The sequence below is a fragment of the Canis lupus genome, chromosome 1 (genome assembly GCF_003254725.2).
Source record: "Canis lupus dingo isolate Sandy chromosome 1, ASM325472v2, whole genome shotgun sequence".
NCBI lineage: Eukaryota > Metazoa > Chordata > Mammalia > Carnivora > Canidae > Canis > Canis lupus.
The window spans coordinates 48033335-48055614 of record NC_064243.1 but is presented as its reverse complement, the minus strand read 5'-3'; the positions used below and the strand labels follow the sequence as shown (position 1 = coordinate 48055614).

At 47.1% G+C, this 22280-nt stretch overlaps 1 protein-coding gene across 4 annotated transcripts in view; it reads right to left on the bottom strand.

Moving 5' to 3' along the window:
- Positions 1–488: 488 nt before the first annotated feature.
- Positions 489–22280, bottom strand: part of TMEM181 (transmembrane protein 181) — a 74826-nt gene continuing 53034 nt past the window's right edge. For all 4 annotated transcript variants that reach the window (XM_035712591.2, XM_035712592.2, XM_035712593.2 and 1 more), the window contains exons 7-17: positions 16586–16666; positions 14079–14178; positions 13376–13506; positions 13058–13149; positions 11654–11711; positions 9335–9437; positions 8690–8741; positions 6138–6220; positions 5124–5213; positions 4189–4255; positions 489–3768 (exon numbers count right to left, since the gene is read on the bottom strand). In XM_035712591.2, coding sequence (XP_035568484.1) covers positions 3690–3768; positions 4189–4255; positions 5124–5213; positions 6138–6220; positions 8690–8741; positions 9335–9437; positions 11654–11711; positions 13058–13149; positions 13376–13506; positions 14079–14178; positions 16586–16666 — 936 coding nt within the window. In that variant the 3' untranslated portion in view covers positions 489–3689. The remainder of the gene's footprint in view (positions 3769–4188; positions 4256–5123; positions 5214–6137; positions 6221–8689; positions 8742–9334; positions 9438–11653; positions 11712–13057; positions 13150–13375; positions 13507–14078; positions 14179–16585; positions 16667–22280) is intronic.

Here is a 22280-nt window from a genome sequence, read left to right as displayed (position 1 = left end):
TGGCGTCGGTCCCCTCCAATATAAGGATTTGCTGCTTTGATGTGAGGGCCCCGGATCCTGCTGGCTTCTGGGAGCGTGCCCGCTGGTCCCTGCTCCGGCCAGAGCTCTCAGCCCCACATGCTGCCATGGGGTGGGCTCCTGCCTCAGTGTTCTCCACTTGTCAGTGGCAAGCCTCCGAAAAATGTTTTAGTACTTTGGGGCTTCCAAAATGCTCTCATGATCATTTTTCAGCCACAATTAGGCCCCTATTTATAAATCCGCAAACACGTTTGGAGGTTATTGGACTGATATTTTTTATCTAAGGAGGGAGATGGGCCCCTGCCCCAGTCTGGGACCTCACCCTTTGCTCATCCACGGGCCACATTCACACAGGGATTAAGACACACTCTCGTGTCCACCTGCCAAAATGAAGAATGTGCTTTGTCCTTGAAGCACTTATGCCTGAATGACCAAATTAACTCCACAAGAACAAATAAATCACATAAGGATCGAATATTTAAAATTTATTAACATTTACCAGAAAGGAAGTTTCAGAATGAAGCCATTCGCAAAGTGTAAGTTTGCCATAAATAAACATTTATTCACTTTTGACTGATACAATGATCATTCTGTGATCAGTTACTGTGCTCGACACAGTTCCAAGATCTCCTACATAGTTCTAGCTTTCCTTTTGAACTTAAAGTTTAAAGTTGTTTTTATTTTACAAATATTTACAGTCATTTTGTAAAAAGGCAGTTTTCAGTAGCAGAAAATTCTGTGTTTCACTGTGTGGGATTATAGTTACCAGTATATCAAACATGTCAAGTCAACAGCAGGGTAACAAGATGTCACAGACTAAAGCGACTTCCCTTGGGCCTGGGGAAAAGATTTGTAGCTTTCTTCCCAAAAGTCTAACCTCTAAGGCAACTGGTTTCTAAAATCTTCAAAATACATAAATATTCTTTAGTGACTTAACTAGAAATCACTAGATGTCCCTTTTTACCATCCTGTCGATGAGCTTCCATGGTTTCCTCTGTGAGGAGGATTCCAGGAAGTAAGTCACTGACCATACCGTGACCAATTCAACACAACTGTACCTTCAGTAAATAGTTCACGGAATGCTTGAGGCTGGTGACATTTGTCTTGTAACCTGCCCATTTAGTGGGCTGGGTTTACATAATGTATCTAAACTTTTATTGCAATCTGTAATTATGTACAGGAACAATCTTACAAACCTTGAATATATTTTATATATTCCCTTCTCTAGCCTTTCAAATGGGGCTGAAGAGAGAGAAAACTGCATCACTTCACTGCTGTAATGATTTAATAATAAATCAAGCAGACCTATTACCCACACGGATAATGATGCTCTCCCTAGGGAAGCTGAAATACGTACGGTCATCTTCCAGGTTCCCCTAGACTGGACCAGTGTAAAAAATTACCCAAAGATGATGTTATTCAAGCCATTACCATGGAAGAACTAAAGTCAGCCCTTTGAATTTACAATTGAAGTTTGCAAAACTTTGATACTCTCCAAGAAAAAAACAATTTTCTTGCTACTGTCTACAATTTCTGGCAGACTTTAGTGTTTTAATCTAATACCTACGGCATATATACTACATGCTAAGTGCTATATATACGTTAAGCAAATCTTTACATGGAGTGCATAATATGTTGATCTATATATGATACACCAGAGACAAGACTGAGAATGCACGATTTAACAGAGAGCCATTTTCCCCTTAAGTACTTTCTTTTATAATTTTGTTTCCAACTTAGTTACAAAAAGTAAATAAATAGTCCCATATTTTCATTTCAGTGACTTGGTGCCATGAAGAATCAAGTATGAAGAGATCAGTCATCAGTTTATAATTACACTATAGGACAAAGACAAGTTTTAAAAAGTTCTAATGTATATGGCTAAATGCCTCAAGTAGTTTACATTTGCTGATAAATAAAAGCATTCCAAATTATGGACATTTAATAATGATTAAAACTTGTAAACTATATCACATACTAGAATACATTAATCAGCACAAGTAACTTTTCATCAATTTACATAAATTATTTCTAGTTAGAAGTTGAAAAATGTGGTAACAGAAAAGTTCTTCCAATACCTTGGAGTACACGGAATCAAAAAAAAAAAAAAAAGTAATCACACCACTGAAAATGTAAAAACCACGTAGACTTGAATTACCCTTGCAGTAATACAGTTGTTTTAATCCAAACTTTTATATTTACAAGGTTTTAAAAACAAATGGAATCCATATTAAAGGTACATTATCACTAAGGTTTAAACAGAAAGATGTGAAGCCATAATGAGAAGTCTCTCATGAACCTCTCTAAGGGCCCAGCACTACCTAAAGTGAATACAATTTTTAGCTATTTGAGAGTTAATGCATAGATGAAGGAAACGTAGGTACTGCTTGCGGAGCGGAACAACCCTACCCTATGCTGCTGCATCTGCCAAGACGCCATCAATCAGGATGTTAGCCATGACCGTACGGTAACGGTTCAAGAGAGACGTTATTGTGCATTGTCAAAGGAAAAGGAAAGGAGAGCTCTATACCAGCCGTCTACACTTTGTCTTTGACAAAAAGGAACTGGCAACTCTCCAGGGCCTTCTCTGATGCCACAGATTCAGCAGCTCCAGACAACTTTTCTCTTCCCTGGCCACTGGGGAGCGGGCATGATTCCCAACAAGTGACCTTCTACCCAAAGATATGCTTTCCACAAGTCATCCAAAATGTTTTACTTCTTTCATCTGTTTCAAATGTGGAACTGAAAAAATTTTTCAAGATAAAAAATTTATAATAATATATCAATCCTTTGTTTAGCTTTCATTAAAAAATAAGTTTCACGGGGTGTTCTCTCTTAATGGAGTTGTAGAAATGACAGCTTATAGGAACTGTAGTGGATACCCTCTTCCCCACCCCGCACCACATCCGTTCACATTCATGTATGTATTGCTCACATGCACATGCGTGTGGACACAGGCCCTTGGAAACTATGGCAGCAAGACCTCTCCCCTGGAGCTGGCTCTTGTCATCTTACCCTTTCCTTATGAACCTCAGCCAGTCCTCCTCAGACCCCACAACACTAGTTCTGCCCAGTGGCCGTGAGGGGCTAGCACCCACCTGCCCACCATTTCCCTAATGAGCCATTGCACAGGCATTTTGGACAGGAGTTCCTAGTCACTTAGGATGCTCGGTTAGCCAGAGCGCCGGCCACTCCAGGGGGAAGGTCTGCCCCCAGGAGACAGGCACAGAAACAGGCTTCCTTTGAGTTTCAATGGTGGAAACTGGTACAGGGCAGGAAGAAAGGAGGAAAGAGGAGACCTTCACCATGCTTATGACCTCATTCATAAGGGTTTTCCATGGACTCAGAATGAGCAATTAAAAAAAAAAAATTCACTAAAAACAGAAGTAATTACCTCCTGCTACTAAAAATGAACTCTTTCTCATCTGAAATCTTTGAAAAGGGAATTGGCTGTTCATGCTTGTTATCAGCACCTCTCTTCTCAAATGAAGGCAGCCGCTCTAACAATTAATTTGGCCCAATGGTTAAATTTGTCCTTGGTTTTGGTATTCCTTTCAAAAATACGTAAACACAGAAGGACCAGGAATCCTCTGCTTCTGAGACCAGGCCGAACACCAGCAGTGGCAGAGGCGGTCAGGAAGCGGTGCGGCAGCAACGCGTCGGCCCGGGACTCAGTCACTCTCAGATCCTTCTTTGTACTGTGCCCGGATGGCCTGGCCGTTCTGCAGGGGCATTTCTTCATAGTCGCTCCTGTCATGAAAGAGACCCTGGATGCCATGTGGCTTTTGACAGCTCCTCATCTATTCTCTTGCACACTGATGTGCCATTCTAGCAAGAACGCCGCACATCACAGCTCTGCGTTCCCCATTTCCATAGCCTGCTGCTCCTGCCGGCTCCTCACCCCCCTCAGGCACCAGGGCCCGCCACCAGGAAGAACTGTTCCTCCTGTGGTCACTACCCATGGGAAGTGTTCAAAAAGCGGAACACCATTCAATCTAGTCAGAACAATGTGAAAAATAGAACACTGTGGGATCACAGGGCATTCCCAGGTAAAAGAAACGTCACAATGCCTTGAAAATCATTTTAGAATGATTACAACCTGTTCAGCAGACGCATAAAACCAGGCCAAATGCTCACTATCGGACAGCTTTCCGAGAGGCAGGGACTTACCCATAGATCACATCATCGTCAGAGTCATTCAGCATGGAGAATGCAGGGTTGTCTTTCAGCTGCGACTCTGAGAAACCACAAAAACATTTTTATGTTATTAGCCTGGGGAGCCAGGATGCTACAGAAAAAGGACAGGAGTCAGAGAGGGCAGGATTCAAGTCCCAGCTTCCACCGTTTATCATTTGTGGGACCTGGACAAATCTTGCCTCTCGAGCATTTTCTCACATACAGGGTGGGGCCGCATCACTACTTGGCAGGCTGGTGGGCAGAGCGCGCGGTGGAAGCTCCAGGAGGAGACAGACTCCAGGAGGGGCCCTCCATCGGGAGCTGCGATCGGCTATTATGTTCTCCCAAGTCCCAAGTCCACCTGGGAGCAGGGGCGGAAAATACCCAGGAGACCAGGAGACGCCAGCCCTGCTCCCTGCCACCCTGGGAAGGAAGCCACTTTGTCTAGTTTCTTTATCTCAGAAGGAAGTAATTGCGCCTTCGTTAGAGTGGCTGTGAGGCATTTTGGCACTCTGGGAACTCACACAACACAGAAGTCGGGTGGTGGGCCTGAAATGCTACGCCCCTGCCCAAGTTCCAGGAAGTTCCTGCCCTTTCGGCCTGTGACAGTCTGGTTCTTCTTTGGAGGGGGGAGTGGTACACTCTGGCTTTCTGAGCAGCCATGGCATGAGTGTTCAACAGATGTGGCTTCGCATGGCTGAGGGACACGCTTGGGCTCGGATCCGCTAACAAAACACCTGTTTCCGTGCTGGGCTCTGATGACACAGCACATGCTGTGTTCTAACTACAACTCAGGGCTTACACCAAGACTTACTTCGTCTTTTTCTGCTACTGAGTTTTGGGGCCCAGCCCTGACAGGGAACCCGGGGGGTGGGTCCCGGATTGCAGTGAGGCCATCTGACCAGCCAGCCGGCCCCAGGGTGGCTTACCATACAGGGCGTTCTTCGACGGAGAGTACACAAAGGCCAAAGTGTAGAGGTAAAAGTTCAACAAGCCGTAGAAAGATAAGAATTCAGCTGGTGACACCGTCAAGGGAAATCACCAGCCCCGGAACTGGTGTCTGGCTGCCCCCTCTAAGCACCAGCAGTCCTTTCTACTGCTGACCGCCAGCGAGGACCCCACGGTGCCACAGCCCAGACAGCAGGACACCACAGGGCAAGCCCACAGCCAGAGGTTACGATAACCTTTCAAGGTCACTTGTTGATAACAGGTGCACATTGTTCTTTTCTACCCATGGAAACCTCTGGAGGTGGTGGGGCCTGATGTAATCAAGATACACACAAAGAACAGAGCCCAATGCACGCATATGGGTAAATCGAGAATGAAATGAAAAACTAGAACGGTCTATCAAACCAGTCGTTCTTAATCTTTCTTGCATTACAGACCCCCCTCTGAGAAGCCGATAAAAGGTTTGTGTGAAATCCAGCCAGTAAAATTTGAAAAATCCTGCATTAATTCTAAGGACAGGAAGAAGCCCAAGAACCTACATGAAAGGGATTAACTCTAAAGCGCCCCCTGATGGACGCCAGCAACGCCAGGGGAGCGGCAAGCTCTGGAAGCTGCCAAGCAGCCGAAGAGCTTAGTGGGAGGCAAGGAGCCTGCCTGCTGGCCTCCGGCACACTCACATCTGGGTGATGGGGAGAGACACTCAAAACGGGCTCAGCCTCTCCTTGGTGCTCTGCGGGGAGAAGTGGGCACCACAGACTGATGCCGAGTCCTGAATGGAGCCTGGATTCCTGAAGAATCCAGGGACAGGGGAGCAGGGGGGTGGGAGAGCAGCTGGGAAGTGACTCCCTCTGGAGTCGCTGCCCGGGGTGGGCCGTGGTGGGGCCCATGGCACACAGGCGCCCCAGTGACCTGCCGCTTCTGCACGGCCCTGACACACTAACCACTCCCGGCACAGCGTGGGCCTGAGACCTGTCAGCTTCCAGTGAAAAGGATATAATTCTGGTAGTGAGTTGACAGTTCAGCTACAAAATTGTCTTGTAATACTTGTGCTCCAAACCTTAAATAAAGGATGACGATGCTGAAAAGGAGGAGGAAGGACAGTGAGTAAACACAGGCGAAGAAATGGCCTCAGCTCCACAGCACTCATTCCATTCACCCCGGTCCATTCACTACAATTTCTGCCCGAACCTGGGCGCACACACACACACACACACACACACACACACACACACCCCACCCCACCCCTGCCACAGGTGTTTGGTCTCAGATCCAGGAGGGCCGCTGCTGGGACAGAAGCAGGTGGCCGCCCGCACCGGTGCCCTGAAGCACCTGCTCGGCTTGGCTCCTGCCCTTCTCGCGCTGCCTTAGGTCTCCTTTCCCAGACCAGCTCCTCCCACATGACAAGGCCCTGAGGAAAGTCGGCTTCCCCCAGTCACATTCCCCTCCTCAGGCTCGGCGATTCCCACGGTGAGGGAGCATGGCACCTCTGTCCAGACATAATGATGACACGGAGCTCCGCAGCCAAGCGGCGCTCCCCTGAGCGACTCCAGTGTCTGAACCAGCACCCTGCGCTCATCTCCCCTCCCCGTGGTCCATTCACACAGAGCCAGAGGGACCCCTAACCAACTGTAAATTGGAGCCTCCCACCTCCTGGCTTCGATCCCTCCCAAGGGTTCCCATCACCGAAAATAAACTGGGGCTCCTCCTGCTGGCGTGCAGGGCCGGACCTCACCTCTCCGGGGGGCCGCCCTCCCTCACCTCCCCTGGCACTGCTGCTCCTCTTACACTCACCCAGCCACCTGCTGTCCCCATGACTCCTCCCTCAGGCCTCAGGCCAAGTGTCTCTTCTGCAGAGACGTCCCCTCCCCATCTAAAGCAGAATCTCTCCTGCCATCATCACATAGTTTTTATTAGGGGGCTTATGCTATTTATCTACTTGTTTATCACCATCTTCCTCCATTAGAATAGCAACCCGGTGATAGGGAGGAACCTGTCGGCCTGCTGACCAGAGCACACACTCCATACACGCTTCTTGGACAAATAAATGAGTCCCCTTGAAACTTTTATGAAGAAAGACCATAAAGGCAGAATGACTTCTAAGTCAGACTCTACAGAGGTCAGTACAGGCATCTCACTCCCAAACCTGTGGACTTGGCATGAGGGTGAAGACATGTGAGGGGATGTGAGGGGTATGTGGGGTGTGTGTGTGTGGGGGGGTGTGACGGGATAGGAGAAAATGCGTGAGGGGACGTGAGAGTGTGTGAGAGGTTTGAAAGTATAAGTGTGTTTATGAGAGGCTGTGAATACGTGAGAGTATTGTGAGGTAGTGTGTGAGAGTGTGTATGGTGTGTGAAAGGGAAAGTGTGAGAAAGTGTATGAGGGGGTGTGAGGATAAGAGTGTGAGTGTGGAAGGGATGTTTGTGTGTGTGTGTGTGTGAAGGGATATGAGAAAATGCGTGAGGGGATATGAGAGTATGTGAGAGGTTTGAGAGTAAGTGTGTGTATGAGGGGGTGTGAGCATTGTGAGGTAGGGTGTGAATGTGAGAGGGAGTATGTAAGAAAGTGTGAGTGTGTGGGGGGTGGGAGAGTGAGTGAGTGTGAGGGAATGTGTGAGGGGGTGTGAGAGAGAGAAGGTGTGTGAGGAGTGTATGTGTAAAAGAACATGAGGGCGTGTGAGGGAGCCTGTGTGAGAAGCAGAGATCACCTGTGCACATGTGCTGAGGAAGGGCTGCCTACAGGACACCCGCACTGCTGTTTCCAGGTGAAAGCAGATGCCGAATGGAGAGCGCTGAGATCGTGTGGTATGATGGGCAATGAGCGACTTGGATGGGAAGGGACATGGGTGCCCACGGGAGGCCAAAACTCAGGCAGCGGGGCACCCTACAGCTGCCCTACAAAACTGGCCTTTCAGAGCCCCATGTGGCTCCCAAGGAAAACAGCCGGCAGCCATTTATTTGCCACCCAAACTGCCAAAAAGAAAGGCAAGGGACTATAATCTTTCCCTCTGGACTCGGATTTTAGCAGAAAGAAGCAAACACAAACAGCCAAACAATGATTTGGCAGGCATTCACAGAAACGACCTGGTCACCTGGGCCTCACTCAGCCTCTGCAGCCTCCCACCACAGCCTTCCCCCACCCAGTGTCCTTCCCCTGGGGCCATCACGTGGTGGTTCAAAGACACCCATGGTACCGAATTCAAATACACAGTCCTCTCCTTGGAGCATCAAAAGGTCGCCAGGCACCAAGTATGAGGTATTCTAGTTCTCAACCCCACACTGGGCTGTGGCCACTCCACCCGCATGGTCCAGGGCCCGCAGGCCTCATCTACGCTTGTCATTCCCCGGGGCATTTATAACACAATGTGAGCTCTCTTGGCCACTGGGGATACTTAGTGCCTGCCCTGAGCAAGAGGCCCTCTGACCCAATGAACAGATCTGGCTAGAAATGCAGCACTGAAATTAATTCTGTGAAAGGGGAGAAAAGATATTCATGACAGGAAAATACAAATACGCTGTTTTGCTTCTTTCAAGGAATAAAGTCTTCTTACCTAATAACAAGCACTACAAAAGTCAATGCAGTCAAAAATTTTAACCTGAGATCTGAAAAAGAAAGAAATACCTCATTAAACCACTTTGGAAGTAAATTCCATTCTTACCACAGGGAGCTTAAGAAAAAAAAGACAAATAATGAACCGAGCCTCCTGAACAAAACCCCTCCTCCGTCTGAACTTTAAGCCTGTGTGCACCTGAAGCCCAGAAGACATGCGCGGTCCCACCTGCCCAGAGTCGAGGAGGTGCCCCAGGGAGACGACGGCCATTGTTACTTGGTTGTTCCAGATTGAGAGAAGGGATCCATGTGAGCAGATGACTTCCCCTAACTCGGGACTAGGAAAACCACCCTGGCCACCTCCTCTGCAAGGTACAATTCTGGGAGGATCCACCCAGGGCCCCAGGTGGCTTCCACCTCACAGGCCTCCCAGTGCTGGCCCCAAGGCACTGTCTAAAAGGCCCAGAGTCGCCCATTCAGCCCTGCTGTGGCTCCTCAGGGACCGAAGGCGCTCCTCCCCAGCAAGAGGGAGTGGGCCAGGTCCCATCCAGGTCAGGCCCTTCCTGGGTGGGCTCCAACAAGAGGCCAGCTGTGCGGCCAGCTCCCAGCTTGCCTGGCCTTGGGCAGTTCGTGATGGGGCACTTACCTACATAAGGCATGTGACGCAGCTCAGAACAGGCCCGCACGATCAAGAACAGAAGGTATAAAATATACACGGCTGCCACCACCATGAAGAAAATCTTCATTCCCTAGAATGACACACGATGGCAGCTGAGTAAGAACAGGCGCTCGGCCCTGCTCCTCCTTCCAACACCACGGCAAGCAGGAAAACCGAGCATCTTTACAAGGGGCCTACAGTCCTGAGGGTCTCTCCATGACAGAGAACAAGAGCGTGTTCCTCAATCAGACTCGCTGCTCAGCCTTCTGTGAGCCACGTGGCTCACCCGGGGACAGCCCCGGGCCTGCTTGGCCCCATGAGCCAGAGTCCAAGCTCCCTCTGCGGGACCCAGGATGCAGCGGGAGCTCAGCACACCAGTGCTGGCTCTGCAAGCCTCAGGCTTCCAGCATTCCCTCTAGTAACAGACACAGGCCACTGATTGAGAAGGGGACACAAAGGTGACCACAGCCACGGTGACAGCTGCCTCGCTCAAGTCCTTCCGAGTGCTGGCCAAGGGCTTTGGGTTCCTGCTCCATTCAACCTGCACGGCAACTCTTCAGCAGGGACGGTGCCACCATCCCCTTCTACAGAGGGAGAGCACGGGGACAGCAGGGGCTGGGGAGGTGGGAGGCTTGACCTGCAGGCCACTTGGGAAGCTGGCGCACTGGCCCAGGTACCCACCCTGGTGACCTAAGACCCCTGACCACTCCTCAGTTTTCACGTGAGAACCAGACAAAAGCTCCAGTGACAGATTAGCAGGAACCTATTTATCTCAATCTGGGTAGTGACACTCAACCAACAGCCCTGTAGATCTGTCACTGGGGTCTGCAGAATCTTCCCTGAGAATGTGTCAATACAGCTCTTCCCTGTCCTCTCCTTTCATGTCATGCCCCTAGAGAAGGCTTCTCTGAGGCTTACCCCCTCCCACACATGGCCCCAAGCCTTCCCGGGGTGTAGGTGCCCCGCCTCGGGTCTCCTGCAGGCCTTCCTCCCCACCCAGCACCGCCCACAGCCCTGCCCAAGGCCCCTGCCAACTTGGCGCACGGCTCCAGGCAGCTCTGCAACAGCACCGCCCTTCCCTGGCCCAGAATGCCTCCCCTCCTCTCCAGTTCCAGGTTCAGCCCCTTCCCCCAAAAAACCTATTACAGCATTAGAAGACTAAAAGACAAAGGACAAAACACAAATAGACACCTCCTCCCCTAGAAACTTGGGCCCACTGTCCCTAAGGACACAGGGACGCTGCGCACGGGTCTGTACTTACTACTAAGTTTTTTCTCCCTCACAAGGTCCTATATTCTTTGAGGGCAAAGATCATAGCACATGGCTCATAAGGCATACACTGAGCAACCTTCAAAACTCCTCAAACTTCTAAATAATGGAATGAAAGACTACCAGTGCTCCCCTGCAAAAATCTGGCTAAGAATCATGTGCTCAGACTACTCGCTATGACATGTGTGGTCTCAACACGAGCCACACATCTTTCAAGATCATCATCATTCACTAAACCTCCCTCTTTCTCAGAGGCCATTCCCATGAAGAACCACAGTTTTTATCACTTTACAGGAAGCTCTGCAAAGCATCCAGAGAAATGGTGGCGATCACCCAAGCTCAGGATTCAACTCCGTCATGCCTCTGGGATTGCCCTGCTGGGACCATGCCTTCTAGATACCTCACAGGCTCCCTCTGGCCCCGGGGCCCCTCGCACATCCATGCCCTGGCTAGGCAGCCAGCCATGCCCAGGAGGGGCTGCCCCGTGAGAGGCCTTGGGATGGCAATAAACCCAGAGATTTGAGGGAAAGCCACATATAGGGCCTGAGTACCATTTGCTGACCCCTGTGTAAAATAAACACTGGACCCCCTATTTGAAAGTACAAAGAATTCTAGGTTTTGGTGAGAGCAGAGCATTACCCAGGGTGCTGTGTCCTGTTGCTGCTGTGCCTACAGGCCCACACCAGCCAACCTGGCCACACCATTTATTCTCTTGGAAACATTTCTCTACTTTAGAGAATTAAACCAACAAAATGAACAAAACAGATTTCTTAATTGCTCTACAATCCTCCTAAAATCTGATACACTTTCTGTGCTTCAACCATAAACCGAGGAATGAAGCGACAACTTCATTTTAAAAAGCTTATTTTTCATACTACTCAAACACATTCCACATTTTGTACCCATGAACCTTCTATAGTCTCCCCTAACTAGCCAGTTAGCAAAGTCATTTCAGCAGTACTATTTAAGTTACAAAATTCAGTAATTTTTAAAAATAGCAATTTAGGAAAACCCACAGCCATCACTAATAATCCTTACCTGAAAATTTCCTGTGTCAACTCGATACTGGTACATTGGATCGTGTAATTCATTAACTCTAAAAATATAGTATTGTATTATTAAAAAAAAACACACAGATTAATAACTAGCTTACTTTGCATTTTTTGCTTTCATCTGGCTTTTATTTTTTCTAAGATTTTATTTATTTGACAGACAGAGAGAGTAGGAATGGGGGCAGAGGGAAAGGGAAAAGCAGACTCCCAACTGAGCAGGGAACCCCATTGTAGGGCTTGATCCCAGGACTCTGGGATCATGACCTGAGCCGAAGGCAGATGCCAAAACGACTGAGCCACCCAGGTGCCCTTCCTTTGGCTTTTAAAGAAACTTATTAACAGCGGTGCCTAGCTGGCTCAGTGGGTAGAGCATGCGACCCTTCATCTCAGCGTCGTGAGTTCAAGCCCCAAAGGGGCTTTTATTATTTAAAAAAATAGGGGCTTTATTTAAAAAAATAAATTTTTTAAAACTTTATTAACATAAACTACTTACCAACCCACAGTAAAAGACTTTTTAAGAAGTAATCCTAAATTTCTGAGAAACCCTAAATTTCACATTGAAAATGCCTCCAGTGCTACTAAACTATTTGCCTGCAGTTGTCATTACTGTGAAGCTACAGTAATTTTGTTACAAAAAAAAAAAAAATCCCTCTACTATCTCTCCTGCAATGTTACCAACTATTTTCCAGCACCTTTTCAATGGAACGCATGGGCATTGGGAATAGACGAGCACACAAAGAAAGCTATACAGAAGTAAATGCCAGTTTCCATGCAACTCATTTTAAAGTGAAACTGGGTAACTGAGTAGCTGAAGAAGCAGAGACAGGGCAGGGAGATGAGGCGGGCTGAGTGCTTGTTGCATCACTGGGCCGTGGAGTGCGACGTGCCAAGTGTCAAAACCATACTCCTGGAACAGAACTCATTTCTGCAGAAAATCCTACTTGGGTGCCTGGGGCTATGACTACATGAGGCTTCAGCGGTGGTCCCATTTTACAGAAGGACAAAACTACTAATCCCGCTAAGCGTCAGGAGCTGGTACAGGGATGGGGAGTTCACAGACACAAGCCCAAGGAGAAACTAACGTTTCTGTGGGCAGGGGCGAGCCAGGACCCATGAGCATCATTTCTACAGAAGACGATGTCTCTGCCACTTTGAAGGAGAAATCTAAAATGACATAGTCTTTTTTATTGTCCGTTTGAGACTAGAACTGTGCTACCCTTACATGCCAGTCAGGCTAAAACAAATCCTCGATTCAAGTCACACTGTCATGTCCTGAAACCCTGGTGACAGATTCCAGCTGGGTTCACAAAATACAGTAAGACTCCAGATCTGTCCTCCTTTGTCAAATGCTTCCCATGCCTAAAGTTCCACACATAATAGAATTACTCACGTCTGCCATATTCCCAGTGTGACAGAAGCCAACCACAACAGTCCGACAATGAAGAATTTGGGCAAATAGAAAGTCAAACACTTCCTTTCTCCCTTAAAATAAAAAATGGTAAGAAATGAGTTAGTAATTCTGCAAACCATTAAGTCCTAGAAGTACACACTAGATCAGAGGCACTCAAGTCATTTCTACATCCTTCTGCTGACTGGGGCTGAACACAGATTCTCCAGGAGCAGTTTATCTGCAGGAGCAGCACCAGAGCGTGGACCAGAAGGACCAGGTCCCCGGCACCCTCGGGCAGGGCTGAGGGCTGATGCTCACCTGAACTCGTATCCCATGGTACACACACAGCCAGAAGAGCAGCAAGGCACAAAGGAACACAGACTGGAAGAGATCGTCCAGCATGCCTGGAAACCAGCTGTTCACCAGGAAGGAGAGGGGGAAGAACGGATCTGGAATGCAACCGGCAGAAAGGCCTGGTGGAGGCAGGCTCACCCCACCCAGCCTGGGGCCTCCGTCCTCTGCGAGGGCAGAGCTCAGTCACCCTCTCCTCAGTCGGAGCCAAAGGGAGGTAGCGAACTAAAGGCGGTTTTGTTTTCCAAAAAACCTAAAAGCCAATGAACAGATTGCTCCAGTGATCATTACAGAGTGCCGTCTGCTTCCGCCATCCGCTCCTCCCCGCAGGCCTGGGAATCCCAGGGCTGCGGCTCTGGAAGCAAACGCCTTCTGAAGCAGGGGAGGAGGAACAGACGGCAGTGTTTGCCGCCTTCAGCCAAGTTCCAAGACGGCTGTGTCTGTAGCCCTTCCAGGTTTTAACTACCAAAGCAATCACTTATTCGTGCAAGCTGCCAGGCATCTGCCTCGTCCCGGTACACCACCACGCACGCGCTCTGGGGGATGCGGCCACCTGTTCCTTCAGGGGCTCCCAGGCTCTTCTGGAGACTCTGGGGCCAGACCGGCTCTAGGACACCTTGCAGCTTTAAGCTTTAAAGGGGAAAGCTCCAAAATAAAAATGGGCACCTACCATTGTAAAGCAGCAGCAGAGGCAGAAGAATGGACATCCACTTCTGCTCCATCCCCCAGTCTCGCATGGAAAACTTCCGGAGGGAATGTGCAAACAGGCACTGCAAACCAAATCAGGAACCCAAGTCACTGTTTTTGCTGACACCTTGCTTAGTACCACATTAAGCCTTCCCAGAGTGATGGTCAGCCAAACCTCCCTCTAAGTTACCCCTTGTTGCACCGACAGCTGAGAGCATTAGTGCCAACGGAGATAAGATGGTGAATCACTGGCAAGGAGCTGCAGGTAAGATGATCACAAGCTGCTCTCAGAGGGGCAGGAGGGGGTGGGGAATATAGTGGCCATAACTCCTCTGCCAAAGGGCAGAGTACCCACCCCTCCCACCTCCTCCTGGACAGACTACTTCTAACAGGTCGGCCCCGCAGGGCCACCCAGGCACCTCCCTGGGGACAGGCCACATGCTCCCAGCCATGCAACATCTGCAGATGGCACCAGGGCTCCCCGAACAAAAGCTGAGGGAATGAGGCTGGTAACCATGGTCAGAGAATGTGTGTGTTTTCAAACACGTGCCTGAAGAAGCTGTGTTGAGCCATGGGAGTTTCTTTAAAGTACTTTAAAACACTATACAATTTGTATAAAAGACCAGGAGGTTGTTTTGTTTTGATATTTATTTTGTTTTTTTCTGTACTCTAACATAAGTCAATGATTTTCTAAGCAATTTGGACTTCCCAGGCTGGTGGGCCATTTCTCCCAGTCTGTGAGGCTTAGGCTCATTTCTTTAAGAACATCATGCCCTGGGTGCCAGCTCTTTGGGCCCCAGAGTGTGGCAGCAGACCTTTGGACAACAGAGATACGTCAAGAAACAGCAAGGATTTCTGCTGCCTGTAGTTCTCCACTCATCTTTTTTTTTTTTTTTTAATTTTTATTTATATATGATAGTCACAGAGAGAGAAAGAGAGAGAGGCAGAGACATAGGCAGAGGGAGAAGCAGGCTCCATGCACCAGAAGCCCGATGTAGGATTCGATCCCGGGTCTTCAGGATCACGCCCTGGGCCAAAGGCAGGCGCCAAACCGCTGCGCCACCCAGGGATCCCTCCACTCATCTTTAGTAAATTCTTTAAGGGACTCCCTGGGTGAGGCTGGGACCACCATCCCAGCTCTCCGCAGACTCCACTGTATCCCAGAGCTAAGGATGCATGCACCACATCCCAATGCTGTGTCCTCCCAGCCCACCCACACCCAGGTCCCATGTCACCACCAACTGGCACCTCTCTCACAGGTCTATCCCTGACAAGCCTACGTCCTTCTGTGTACAGTTAGACTGTGAAGCACAACGTGAGCCTTGGGTGACAACTCGAGTGGCCCCCACCACAAAGGGTGGATATATCCGAATGTTACACCCTCCATGTCAGCAAGGAGCAAGCAGCTGATAGGCAGAATGTGGCGCTGAGTACCAAGGCACACACCCTCTTCCTCCAGGATGTATGTATGTAGGTGTGTAGGTGTGTGTGTATTTATTTTCTTCTTCTAGTTTTAAATTCCCCACTTCACGGACCAGACTGGGCCCCTGTGTGATTGCTTTGCTTTAAGGGTAAGCATTCCCCGCCAAAGTTACAGGGTGCTTGTGGACACTGAACTCAGACCCCAAATGAGCCAAAAGCTTGTACTTCCAAACCCACTCATCTGAGTCCTTCCTCCTGAAAAGCCCAAAGACTGAGATCTGTTACAATTTTCCAAAGGTAAAACTGCAAGAATGTGCTATATCTGCCTGGATAAAAAGAAGGTCATTTCAACAAGGCAGGTGATATGGCATTGTCATTGCACTCTGATGAGCATTTACTTAAAAGCTGGGGATTGGGCAGCCCGGGTGGCTCAGCAGTTTAGCGCCGCCTTCAGCCCAGGGCCTGATCCTGGAGACCCGGGATTGAGTCCCATGTCAGGCTCCCTGCATGGAGCCTGCTTCTCCCTCTGCCTGTGTCTCTGCCTCTGTGTCTCTCATGAATAAAATAAATAAAATCTTTAAATAAATAAAATAAAATCTAAAAGTTGGGGATCTGTCATCACTGTAGTACTACACAGAGGTCCTTACTAACAGATGCCATGCCGCTCTTTTTGCATGACAGCATCCTAGCAGAAATACAGCATATTTGGTAATATCAGGTCAGCCCACTGGATGGAACATTTCAGCATTCAGATAAATCTCTCATGTGGTTCACACTTTTTTAAAATTTAAATTCAGGTTAGTTCACATAGAGCATAATATTGGTTTCAGGAGAATTCAGTGATTCATCACTTACAGACAATACCCGGTGCTCATCCCAACAAGTGCCATCCTCAACCTCGTCCCCCACTCAGCCTATCCCCCTGCCCACCTCCCTTCCTGGTTGTTCTCTATAGTTAAGAATCTCTTATGGTTTGCTTCCCTGGTTCACACTTTGATAATCATAATTCATAAATTAACTCTGCCTTTGGTAGGGTGCTGATGTGATCATTCAGCAAACAGAACTTACCGTGACAATGAAGGTAAGCACCACAAAGAAAAATCGGAACCAAATTTCCAACTGGGAAAATGCTGGGTCATAAGTCTTCCACTAAAATGTAAAGTAGGAAAATAATTTGAAAAAAATATGCATCTAAAAGGAAGTACACCAGATTATTAATAATAGTGATCTCTAGATACAGTAAGTAATTTTAAATGTTCTTTCCTTATGCCTTCTCACATGTTCTAAAATTTTAACACTTAGTGCATTTTATTTTTATATTAAAGAATGCAGACTTTGAAAATTTTAATCACCAAGAGTTGAAAATAGTTTTAAATGGTTCATACTAATGATAAATCTGGTAGACAAATTTATTCTGTAATTACAACAAGAGCATTTGGCTCTTAAATCTCATATCAAAAAACAATGCTGTTGGGGTGCCTGCGTGGCCCCTGTCAGTTAAGTGTGTTAAATTAACTTGATTTCAGCTCGGGTCATAATCTCAGGGTCATGAGATCGAGCCCTGTATCGGGCTCTGTGCTGAACATGGAGCCGAAGATTCTCTCTCCCCGTCCTCCTCTGCACCCCCACTCCACTCATAGAATCTGTCTCTAAAAAAGAAAAATCAACACTGTCAATCCCCTATTAGAAAAAGCCATGCTTTCCATGAAAGGAAACAGATTTGGGCAGCCCGGGTGGCTCAGCGGTTTAGCGCCGCCTGCAGTCCGGGGCGTGATCCTGGACACCGGGGATGGAGTCCCACGTCAGGCTCCCTGCATGGAGCCTGCTTCTCCCTCTGCCTGTGTCTCTGCCCCCCCCCCCCCCACCTCTCTCTCTGCCATAAATAAATAAAAATTTTTTAAAAAATTTATTAAAAAAAATAAAAATACAGACAAGTGACATTGTGCATGTCAACTACATTCAAGAAAGAACAGGAAAGAAAGAAAAAAAATACATAGTACAATAAAAAAAAAAAAAAAAAAAACGAGAAAATCTGAACCATAACAAGTAATCCTAGATTACACAGAATTAGCAGACAAGGACAGCAAGAAGCTCAAGGAAAGTCCGAACATATGCAGTCGGGACCTGGAAGAGGAATAACAGTGGAACAGACCTTACAGAGATGAGCGAACATGGGGAAGTGACAATAAATATGATTTTAAATGAACCAGATCAAGAGTGAACAGAGAATCAGTAAGCTGTGAGACAACAGCAGGTGGCCTAAGAGTTGTGTCTTTGACCTCTAGTGGTGGGGGATGGACAAAAGGATTAAAAAAAAAAAAAAAAAAAAAAAAAAACTTGAAGAAATAATGACCAAAACTTTTCTAAATTTAATGAGAACTATGAACTCACAAATTCAAGAACTCAAGGGTCCTAAGTAAGAGAAACAAAAAGTACACTGAGGATTTTGGAAGGTAAATCAAATTGTTTAAATAAGTAAAAGATAAGTCTTAAAAATAGGCATAGAGGGGGTGGGAGGGAAAAAGCATCTATTCAGAGGCCAATGGTAAGGAAGGACAACAGATTTCTTGCCAGAAAAATGCCAGCCAGAAGGCATTTTCAAAGTACTGTAGATAAAAGTCACCATGAAATACCACTATACGCCCACTAGGATGGCCAAGATTAAAAACATGACCATACTGGGTGCTGATGAGGATGTGAGGCAACTGGGGCTCTCTCACACACTGCTGAGGGGATGTAAAGCATTACAACCACTTTGGAAGACAGTCTTGTCAGTTTCTTAAACCGTCAAACACACCTCTACCATATGACCCAGCCACTCCAAGGCTAGGTATTTACCCAAGAGACATGAAAGCACATGTCCACATGAAGATTTACTCACAGGTATTCACAATAGCTTTAAAACAGCCCAAAACTGGTCACCATCTAAATGTCCCTCAACAGGTGAAAGGATAAACAGTTTATGCTATATCAACACAGCAGAATATTACTCAACAAAAAGGAATGAACTAATACACCCAACAGCACCAGTTAATCTCAAAATAATTATGCTGAGTGAAAGAATTCGACTGTGAAGAATTGTATGAAGAATTGTATGACTGTGTTTATCTAAATTTTTTTTAGAGATTTATTTATTTATGAGAGAGAGAATGAGAGGTGGGTGGGGGTCAGAGGGAGAGAGAATCACAAGCAGACTCTGCACTGAGCATGGAGCCCAATGTGGGGCTCGACATCATGACCCTGGGATCACAAACTGAGTTGCAATCACAAGTTAGATGCTTAACTGGGCGAGCCACCAAGGCATCCCGTGTTTACATAAAATTTTAAATAAATACAAATTAATCTGTAGATCAGTGGTGGTTGGAGGATGAGAAGGTAACAGGGGGAAGAGGCAGGAGGAAACCTTTAGGCACTGAGGGGTATGCATAGTGTCCTTATTATGGTGATTGTTTCCCAGGTGTGTACATATGTCAAAATGGATCAAATTTTATATTTTAAATATAGTGCACTTAAATACAGTGCACTTCACTGTAGGTCAACTGTACTTGGATAAAGCCATCAAACAAAAACCAACAATTAACAATCAATGTTTTTTTTTTTTTTTTTTTTAATTTTTTTTTATTTATTTATGATAGGCACACAGTGAGAGAGAGAGAGGCAGAGGCACAGGCAGAGGGAGAAGCAGGCTCCATGCACCGGGAGCCCGATGTGGGATTTGATCCCTGGGTCTCCAGGATCGCGCCCTGGGCCAAAGGCAGGCGCCAAACTGCTGCGCCACCCAGGGATCCCTAACAATCAATGTTAATGAGAAAGCAGAGATCATGGTGACTAAGGGCACATGAATTTTGAAGTCAGAGACTCAGGATCAAATCTTAGCTCTTCTGTTTTCTAGTTGGGGAACTAGCTTAATATCACTAACCCTAAGATTTCTCTTCCATAAAATGGGGATACTATTACCTACTTTGCAGAATTATCAGAACATTTAAGTAAGATGAGGTAAAAAAAAAAGGTTAGCACAGTGCCTGGCATAAAGCACAAGTTCAATAGATAACAGCCACTGTCATAAATCTGAAACATAATGTAACTATTACGACATTGCTATCCTGTTTAAATTTTAAAAGGTATCATTTACAAAACAATCATGGTGGCAATTATGAGCAGTGATGGGGGAGTAGCAGTGTGAATGTGATATCAAACAGAAAAAAGTATAATATGTATCTTAGTTGAAAAAACAGATTGCAAGGCACAATCAAGAAGACAAAGAAAAAGTGTTAAGTATCAGGAAAACTTCATAAAATATGTTTAAAGTGACAGTGATGAAAGTATTTGACCTTTAGGAGAGTCTAATTCTTAAGAAGGAAAATAACTAAGGACTCCCTTTATAAAGGAGAGAGATGTTGTCTTAAAACTTCTGACAGAACAGTATAAAACAACTCACTCACTTTAAAAAAATAACACAAGAAAAGGGGATCCCTGGGTGGCTCAGTGGTTTGGCACCTGCCTTGGGCCCAGGGCGTGATCCTGGAGTCCTGGGATTGAGTCCCGCGTGGGGCTTCTTGAATGGAGCCTACTTCTCCCTCTGCCTGTGTCTCTGCCTCTGTGTGTGTCTCTCTCATGAATAAAAAAAAATAACACAAGAAAACAATGCTTTCTCCAATAAATATAGCTAAACGCAAAACATGTCTTTAGTTCTGAACTAGGATTTCACAGGAGGGAGGAGGAAGATGATGAGGTGGAACTCAATCCTGGCCTTCACGGCTGTGTCCAAGCCCTGCGCTGGTGGCAGGTGCACCACAGATGCTCGAAACCATACTGCACCCAATCCACTGTTCCTATGTTCCTGCAGCACCTTCCCCCTGTCTGTCTTGATCCAGGAAACCACCTCCACACATGGTTTCTCTCCGGGAGACTGCCTACACTAGCAGCAACTAAGAGGAATCACCTCTGGCTTCCTCTGTGGCCAGACCAGACTCCCAGCTCGGTCTGGTATTCACTTGTGCCAATGGCTTGAAAAGTCGTTCTTTCCCCACCAGTGAGCCCAAGAAGACTGTGGGGAGCTCAGAGAACAGGGCCCTGGCCCCTCCACGACAGACAATGGCCCCGGTGGTGCCAGGGCTAGCAGAAGGGCCCCCGGGGATTCTATGGGACAGGTGTCCAGTGCACACGCTAGAGCCACGATTAGGACCGAGGCCACCATATGGACCTCACTGTATGGAATTCAGGGGGAGGGGGCTGTTTTAGCATTTACTTTTATTTAAGTGCGAATGTGTACATTTGAAATTAAAAAGTAAAATAAGTGAAAGGAAATAGAGTTAAATCCCAGGAAACATTCAAGCTTTAGACATTTACTTCGAAATCTTAAAGAGTCATGAATCCCTTCTCTGGCATGTGCGTCAAGATCCCCTGGCCTTCACAAAGCCACCTTTGTTCTTCCAGAGACTGGGCACACCCTGCGATACCACAAACTGACTCTGGAACAAACCTCCGCTTTAGAGCTTAGGCCACTGCTCCCTAATCCAAGTCGACAGAGTTTCGGTCTGGTTCTCCATTCATCCATTCAACATTTGTTGGGCACCTACTTTGACTATATGCAAGCAAATACGATATCAAATACTGTGCAAATGTGAAACCATGAACGTAAATAAATTCCATAACAATGCCTCCAGAACTGCTATTTTGGCAGAAGACAAATGCCTTGTGACATTCCCCCTACCCTCTGCCTGCCCCCAGCCCTGTGACTAGGAAAGGCACAGGAACACACAGGGGTGGGGGCATGTCAGGGTGCAGGCTGCTCCAGGTAATGGTGCTCCCAGCAACCTTGTGCCACACTAAGCAACCCCCTGTAACTGGTTCCCAGGTTCCAAGTCACAGCCTGGGTTTACAACACTTGAAAACTCATATAAAAGACATTATACAGAAATATTTGGAGAGGGGATGCCTGGGGGGCTCGGTCATTGAGTGTCTGCCTTCCACTCAGGTCGTGATCCCAGGGTACTGGGATCGAGTTCCGCATCGGGCTCCCTGCAGGAGGCCTGCTTCTCCCTCTGCCTAGGTCTCTGCCTCACTCTCTCTCTCATGGATAAATAAAACATTAAAAAATATATTTGGAGGGGAAAAGCTTAACATTTGCTTCTGTAATTTGTCATATGAGAACAAGAGAGAGCAAGTATGACTCAAGAATCCAGTTAGTCCTTCTCAAAGTGCTGCTGGCTACTAGTCCTCTCAATTCACATGGAAACCAGAGGGTATCTACTGGACTGAAAACTGAAGGACTCAAGAAAGCATGTGCTGTTGTTTTCATCTCATCACCCAGGGAAAGGTTGTGGCTTAGGAAGAAAAAGGAGGAAATGAAATGTGATCAGGTGATGGCAGTGTCACTCAAGAACTCAACTAAAGGGCATTTAGTGGGGGGAAATGCCCTGCTTAGCTCTGGGGACACCGGAAGCTGATGGGATGTGTGTAGAGGTGTTTGAAAGGCACAGGAGAAAATGACAAGGAAATGGGTAAAAGCCACCTGCACCATGTTTAAAGTCTACATTCCACTGCATATGCAGAGCACGGCCAATGAAACAAACTTAAAAAACACAGGAGATAAGAGTATCTCTGTGCCTGCAAGACCTGGAGGGTGGCCTGGACTTGAACATGGCATCAGAGGATATGTGCAAGATGTCCTCAGAGGAACAAGAGCTGATAGAAGAGGCAGAGACAGAAGGAGTGCCGCTCCACTTCAGACAGATATGTATGTAAGGAGAAATCAATGAAC